Below are 7,705 nucleotides of genomic sequence, written 5' to 3'. Positions count from 1 at the left end.
TCCAAGCAGGATGAGCGCCGAAGAAAAAGTGCGTACTGCCCACGTGACCCAACTTCACCTTCAGATGCCAGACGCCGAGCGCAGCTGCGATCAATACCGATCTTCCACGGACTAGACTGTTTTCCTCCCAAAGACCTGACAAAGCTCTAAGAGGCACACTTCGGAAATTGCTGGGTTAGGGAAAAAAAAAAAGTTCCACTTGTACCCTTTATAAATGCGCTGACAACTTTTTCGGAATCACCACGATTTACGGCTTACGCATTTGCCAAGCCTCTTCCTACAGTTCTCTCCCGTGCTTTTCCAAGCATCCCGATTTCGGTTCCACCGAAGGAAGAAAAGCGATAGCAACAGTTTGGTTGCCCAGCAGCCCGTCTCCCGGGCCCAACCACTGCACCAGTGGCCTTGCACCTCTCGGCCCGCGAAGCCCAAGACTTCGGCTCCCCGTCCGCCGGGGACGCTTGAGAGAGCCGCCGGTCGAAGACACCCGACTGTCGGCCGCGCGCCACCCTCTCGGTTTCCCTCTCCCTGCCCAGCCGCCGCGCAGCGTCTCCCCACCGGCGGGGGCGCGGGCCGGGCGCATGCGCGCGACGCTCCCGGGCGTGCCGGCCACACTCCCCCCACCCACTCCGAGAGCTTGTCACTTCCTGCCCTCGCCCCATCTCCGTCCGGGGTCAGTCACTCGCTCCCTGTCGCTGCCGGAGAGTCTCTGCTTCCCCCTTCCTACTCGCTCCGCGGCGGTAGCTCAGGCTCTTCGGGGAGGGGGAGACCGAGAAAGAGAGAGACTGACTTAATAAAGTTTCCTGAAACAACAACTACTACCAGAAAGGGCCCAAGGTGGGGGGAAAACCCCCATCCTTCCCCGCCCCTCTCCAAAAGCCTGAGGGACCGTTGCAGGTGGAGCGACGCTGGGGGGAGCCGGGCTCCGGCGGCAGCCGTTGCCCGGGCGAGGGGCGCCAGGTCCTGCCCGCTCCGGTTCCAGCTTCTTCGGTGGCGGCAGCAGCGGCTGCGGGGCGGTTCCTCCTGTCAACTGCCTGCGCCCGCGCGCCGCCCGCCCGCCCAGTTCCACAGCGCGGAGGGACGCCGTGAGCCGCCGCGTCGCCTCGGGCCGCGGAGGGACGTGGTGAGCTGTGGCGCTTCCGCGTCAGCGCCGGCGGGGACTCTTTGGGAGCGCGTCGGGCCCGAACCCCGGTCCCTTCGCGCGGTCCGCCGAGGCTGCGCCAGGTGGGGCCCGAAGCCGCCTCCCACGCCAGGCTGTCCCCGCGGCCGCCCGGCCTGCTTTCCTTCCTTCCGCCCGCCCGCCGGCCCGCCCCAGGAGTTCAGTAAGTTGGGCGCACTTGGTTGGGGGGACCGGGGCTCTGCCTGGGAGACCCCAGCGCACGTGCGTAGCGGGAGGGCCGGTGTGGGCCGCCCGCCGGCGGGAGCTACCCCTCGGCTGCCGCCGCGCCCCTCGCCCCGCGGGCCCCGGCGCTGGCCGTGCCCGCTGCGCTCCGCGCCTCCATCTCCGCGCGCACCCGCCCGGGAAGGCGAGGCCGCCGCCGCCGCCGCCCGCGCAGCCGGCCAGGCCCTCGCCCTGCGCTGCGCGCCCGGGGCTGCGTTTCCGGGTAGGGCGGTGAACCTGTGCGGGAGTTCGGGCTGGTGAAGCCTTCGTGCGTTTTTATCTTTCGGTTGGAGAGGAAGGTACAGGGCGCTGGAGGGGAAGCGGAGGGTGGGTGAAGGGAACGTTTCTGGAAAATGCAGCGAGAGCCCCCCCAGGAAGTTCAGGGTGAGTGACGGGTTTGTGCTTCTTTCAACAGCCAAGCCGCAATGAAGAGCTTCTTACAGTGAAAGGAAAGTAGGTCGCGCCCACTGAAAATGCCTTTAAGGGACAAATACTGTCAGACTGACCACCATCATCACGGATGCTGTGAACCAGGTATACCCCTTTCTTCTCCAGTTTCTTTGGTCTCCATCAGAGCCACTCTGCTCTCTGTTTTCTTTTCTTCCTGCCCAAGAAGTCATTCCTAACTAAGCAGGCTATAATTTTCCCCAGCATAAAACCAGTTATGAAGCTAAAAGCTTGTACAAACAAGAGGTCTCCCTTGCTTGATCCCTTCAAAAAAGTACTGCAGGTGTCACCTTAAATCTTTTCCACAAGATCAATTACTCAATCCCCTTTCCTTCCATTTCAAGGCAGCCTGTAGTTAGTAGTATACCCTCATGCTCTGTGAATGGTTAAAATTGAAGAGAAAGGAAAAAATAGGTAGTATTAGAATACTAGCATTTATTTTTATGAAAGCTGTTTCATTTAAACTTTTAAAAACTAGAAATTTCTTCTGCTTAATTAGTGTTGAAAGAGAGAATAATGCTTAAACCTAAGAATGAGTTTAGTTTGGGCTAAGGAAAGTTTGTCGAAGTCAACTCGTTGGGAGAAGCAGGTATTAAGTGCGACCTCTTAAAGATCTTGGACAGAGCACAGGATTGCAAAATCTGATTATTTAAGATAAATATTTTTAGGATATTGATCAGAGGGATATTTTTTAGTTGACTTTATGAAACTAAAAAGGTGTTTTTTGGAGTCTCACAAGGAGTATTAGAACACTTTAATAAAACGTGATATATAAACTATTGATAGTTTTTCTGCTTATTGGAAGTTTGTGCATTATTAAAAACGACTAGAGGTACAGCTTAAAAGAGAATCCTTGAATACACACTGTCACTAAACCGACTAAAGGCTATTCTGTTAAGTTCAAAGGCAGATGTTTAGCATTGTTTTTGATGTAAAAATTCCAGGACTTTTTAGTACTTTTGCTTGTTTCTTGTTGGAGTATTTTAACCACACCCAGTGTACTTGGTTTTGTCACAGTGGAGTTCATTTAGAGTACTTTTTGATGGATGGGGAAAAAAATGGTGGTGTTAAAAGGGAAGAACTTCTATTCTCTGGAAACTCTGGTACACGTTAGAATAAAATTTGTACTATGACCCTATCCCCACTAATTTGCTGAAAATAATAACCTCTGCTAATAAAACAGGCAATCCCAGAATGGAATCCATTGTTTATTCACTTACTCCCTGATCTGCCTACCTTTCATAATCCTTTCTGCTGGACCTTTTGTGTATTTGAAGTGAATATATATCCATTATGTTGTACCAGTTGTTGAATGGATTTGCTAGTTTTGAAGTAGAAAACTGTGAATGACTTCTTACACTTCTCTTCCACTGTTTTTTTATTCCATTTTTTTCTGAGAAGTCATTTAAGTTGAATTAGTTAATTAAATCATATTAAAGCTTGTCACTTAGGAAGAAATGTATTTTGTCATTCATTTATTTCTTTGACAAGTCGTTATTGAGCACCAGTTAGTTGCTGACTTGAGCACCAGTTAGGTGCTTAGGCACTGTTAAGGCAATGGGGATATAAGTGGTGAACACAACAGATAAGCTCACTCCTTCATGGAACCTTTGAGTGGAAAGAGATGGATGTAAATAAGTACACAGATAAGATAATTTGTGACCATACCTTATTTAGAGTATTCTGATAAAAGTTTTCTATCTACTTTAAAGATATTTTCCAGAGATGAACTTTTAAATTTGTGTTGAAACTTTTCTGCTTCTTTTCCTCCCTCATTAACAAAAAGTCAGATAAGTTGCTTTAATTTTAAAAATTCAACTTTATTTTGCCAGAAACTTTTCCGATGCAGTTTATTTTTCAGACTGTTAGGTCAAAAGTAGTTGGTATTTCTTTGCTTTCTTAGTTAGAAGTAAACACTTTCTGAGGGTTTAGTTCATTGGAAAGGTAGAAGTGTAACTTATGAGGTAGTTAATTGTCATTATTTCACAGGAAGACAATGGACCAAGTGAGAGGATGTTTCCCGTATTGAAAGGAATAGGAATGGTAGTTTTAAAAAGAGGTTGCCCTCAGATGGAGGGAAGAAGATGACGTTATGTTTGAGAAGTTCCTTTAATGAACTTTGCTGAGAGGTCTGTCCTTTTGAATTATGAATAGTAGGTGAGTTCTTGAATGAGAGAGAGCAGTGTGTTCCTGGGGAGGGCTTGATAGGCTGGATCAATTTGTAGTGAGTGGTGGTGTTATAAGCCTATCGGTGTATGTAAAGTATATTAGTTATGCTTTAAGAAAGTTTTTTTGTTAGAGAAATTTTCAAACATTCAAAGGTAGGATCGTATAGGAACCTTAAGTAACCAACACACAACTCCGCCAGTTATCAGTATGTGAGTATGTGGACAGTTGCTTTTGATCTATATTCTCCCCTCACCACAGTTCCCTTCTCTATCCTCAAACTGCCCCCCACTCACTATTATTTGTAAGCAAATCTCAGACATCTTAGGTTGAAGAATATCCTAAGAGGCTTGTTTTAATGGAGGAGAGATTCTTAACAGAAGTAGGTATTCTGGGAAGTGTGTTCTTGGAAGGATGTAAAGAAAGATGTTAACTTCTGAGACTTTGGGGTTTTTGGCTGGAGGGAGGTGCTTTTTTTTCCCTTAAAGGTCATGTGACCTGATCTTGGGATGAATGATAGGATGTGCAAGAAGAAATTTTATAAAATATTGACATACACAGTTTTTTAGGATTGAGTATGTTTTCAAATGAAGAAAGAAATGGGACCTACACAGATGTGTATACCAGATGGATATGTCCACTCATAACAAAACTAACCCTGGGGTTATTTGAATGGTGTCTCAGGATGTGTATGTATTCTGGTGGTACCAGTGATGGTGATGGGTAACAAAATTTTGCTCTAGCTTTAAAATGATGTTGTCATGTGGACGTGGAAATTAGTGGAAGGTTTCTGGAGCATGTACCTAAATGAAGAAAGGGGGTGCTGAAGAGAAGTTTCCATTTTTTCCTCATATTTCTCCTTTATTTATTACTCATTTTTCATTCTTGCTTTACAGAATTCTTGCCAGTTGGAGAGTCAGACCTTGGGACTTGTTAAAATTGTATAATTTCCACCCTATCTTTTATTAGTTTTTGTAATCAGTTATTGGTTGTCAGAATGTACAAATACTAGAAAGAGGTCCATCTAATCCAAATAAATGATATCATCACTCTATTTACAAACGTTTGCTGCTGTTTCTCTAAGGGGTTGGATTCTACTTAGATTTTGGAAAAGATTTTTCAGTTTTTGGTGTTGGGAAAGCAGTTGACTTATAGATGATAATAATGGTGGTAGAACATTTATCGAGTCTTTACTGTATTCTAGGCTTTGATTTAACCAGGAACCTGCATTAGCTAATATAATCCTCACACAACTCTATGATTTAGGTACTTTTAATATTCACATTTTGGAGCTGAGAATAGGGAAATCAAGAGAGTATAATTTGCCCTAGCTGTATCTAGTAAATGGCAAAAAAAGAATTTCAGCACAGTCAGTCCAGGTCTGGAATCTTTTCTTAACCACTGCAGTTAGTGCCAGTGTCAGATGTTCTCAAAATGAGTTGTATTTGTGTGTATGTTTTTAAAAATACCCCCAAAGTGTCTCTTAAAATTGGGAAAATTTTGCTTAATGGAACGATTTGTTCCTGAGACACAGTTTTTCCTGTTTGTGTACACTGAACTTAAGAGTTGAAGCCTAGAAGAGAGTCTAAGGCTGTGTCTATACACATAGACAGCAGGCTTTATCCCCCTTGTCAGACAGTTCAGAGCTTTCCAGGCCCAGGTCCTGAAGCAGTGTAGCGCCCATTCCTGAAGTAGCCCTCCTTATCTTCTCTCACTGAGCAGATGATGGTAAAACATTATAACGTACTGAAAAGAGAGGTGATTAAAATGACTGCTTTTTCTCCACCACAACTCTCTCTACCTGGTGTCTAATGGAAAACTCAGTTTTCCTTTTCAGTTACCTTGTTTCTTATTACCGTAACCTTATTTATTACATATTTATACTAATAATCTGGACGTCTTGGCAAGCAGGGATGACGTAGACCTCTGTATATTTACAATGGGAATATTGTTTTTACTTACTGTTAGAAATGCATTCTTTCTAAAATGCATACTTCGAAAAGCCTGGGCTAGTGACGTGTGAGGCAGAAAGTGAAAATCACCTCTATAAACCCGACCCAACAGAAAGAACCTTTGTTAAGTTTTGTTGGTATCCCACTGTCTCACCAGACTTTTTGTGTTTTTATTAGCATTTATACATAGACACACATATGCATTAAATTTATTTCTGTGGCTATTGAAATATATATTAGTATAATTGAGATCGTATTTTATAACCTGCTTGTGTTGCTTAACAATGTATTATTGACATCCTTTGTTGTCAGTACATGTAGGTCTAGCTCATGCTGTGCAATAGCCGTGAGAGATTCTGTTGTATGGATATTTCATAGTTTATTTAGTCTGGTTCTTTTTGAGAGACTTCTAAGTTGTTTGAAATTTTCAATTATTTACAGTGCTGCAGAGTGCTGCAGTGAACATTCTTGTACATCTGTCATTGTGCACTTGACCAGTTTTTTCCTTAGGCAGTGGTTTTTGAGTTTTGCTCTCATAATTGCCAGAGAGCCATACTAGATTGTCTGGAGAGTTTTGGAATGGTTCATGAGGGGTGGCTAGGCTATTTATTGCCCTAGAATTTGGTTAAATGTAGTAGTTCCTCTTCAAGGGGAATAAAAAGGCAAATATGACTAATATGTACTAAATAACACCAAAATAGTAAGATCTTTGCAGTTGAACTTAATGCATAGCCTCAGCAGCCTTAGTTTTACCTTGAATTGAGAAAAATTGCAGTTACATGTTTACCATTATTTTATTTTTCCTTAAAAAGCTAATGGTGAAATACATACAAAAAAGTGTGATTGTCATTTAACGTGATTATAGCAAACCATTGTTTTACTTCAATAGTAAATGATTTAAATAACCCTTTTTTGTGGGGATTGGGGTGGGTATTTGTCTTCCATGTAGTTTATATCCTGGAACCTGGAGATGCTCCTTTGTTACAGCAACCACTACAGACATCCAAATCTGGTATTCAGCAAATAATTGAATGCTTTCGATCAGGTATGAATGTTTCAGGATGTATTTTCAATCTTCACGTAGTACCTTAAAATTACCTAGAAATCCTTAGAAATAATTTCTTAAAAATGAAATATATACATTGATTCTTTATAATATACTTTTAATTGTCTTTTTAAAAAAGGGGACAAGTAAATATTGCTTGATTAGAAATTCTTTTTCAGTACTATATTATTATATACTAATGTAAAAAGTGTTTAGAATGATTTAAAGAAATATGTGGTATATTTGCTGGTAAAGTGTCTCTTAAAGATTCATTGTTATTTTTTGGCATGTTCTTTATAAACTCTCAGAAGACAGTACTAAATTATACAAGGTCTTTATGAGCTTTGGCAGGGTAGATTATTTACTCGGAATGTCTGAGATGTCTCTTGTTCTAGCTTAATTACTTTATCATCTTTGTTTATGTGACTCACCATCTCCTACCTAACCCTGGAGTTTCACTATCTTTAGTAGATCACCTGATAGAAAAAAGACTTATTCTAGCCCTGATATCTTCAGATATATTTGTTTAGCTTTTCTTTCCATTATATTACTATAATAATGGATATATAATAAGTATATTTGTGCAGTTACAATCCAGCACTCTAAAATAGGTATTGCTCACTAAGTAGAAGTGGTTGAGAACTATTAGAAGTCCTATCAGTAAGGTCTTAAGTTGTTGTGATTCTTTTATCTGCTTGTCCACCACTTGTGGATTTG

At 42.8% G+C, this 7,705-nt stretch overlaps 1 protein-coding gene across 2 annotated transcripts in view; it reads left to right on the top strand.

Moving 5' to 3' along the window:
- The first annotated feature begins 672 nt into the window (after nt 1-672).
- ZNF800 (zinc finger protein 800) overlaps nt 673-7,705 on the top strand; it is a 52,915-nt gene continuing 45,882 nt past the window's right edge. Inside the window, exons 1-3 of one of the 2 annotated variants that reach the window (XM_043871929.1) lie at nt 673-1,319; nt 1,794-1,912; nt 6,893-6,988. In XM_043871929.1, coding sequence (XP_043727864.1) covers nt 1,852-1,912; nt 6,893-6,988 — 157 coding nt within the window. In that variant the 5' untranslated portion in view covers nt 673-1,319; nt 1,794-1,851. The remainder of the gene's footprint in view (nt 1,320-1,793; nt 1,913-6,892; nt 6,989-7,705) is intronic. The other variant, XM_043871928.1, reaches the window with a different exon arrangement.

This window comes from Cervus elaphus, chromosome 18 (genome assembly GCF_910594005.1).
Source record: "Cervus elaphus chromosome 18, mCerEla1.1, whole genome shotgun sequence".
NCBI classification, from domain to species: Eukaryota; Metazoa; Chordata; class Mammalia; order Artiodactyla; family Cervidae; genus Cervus; species Cervus elaphus.
The sequence above is the reverse complement of the archived record's forward strand: the minus strand, read 5'-3'. Positions and strand labels throughout refer to the sequence as shown.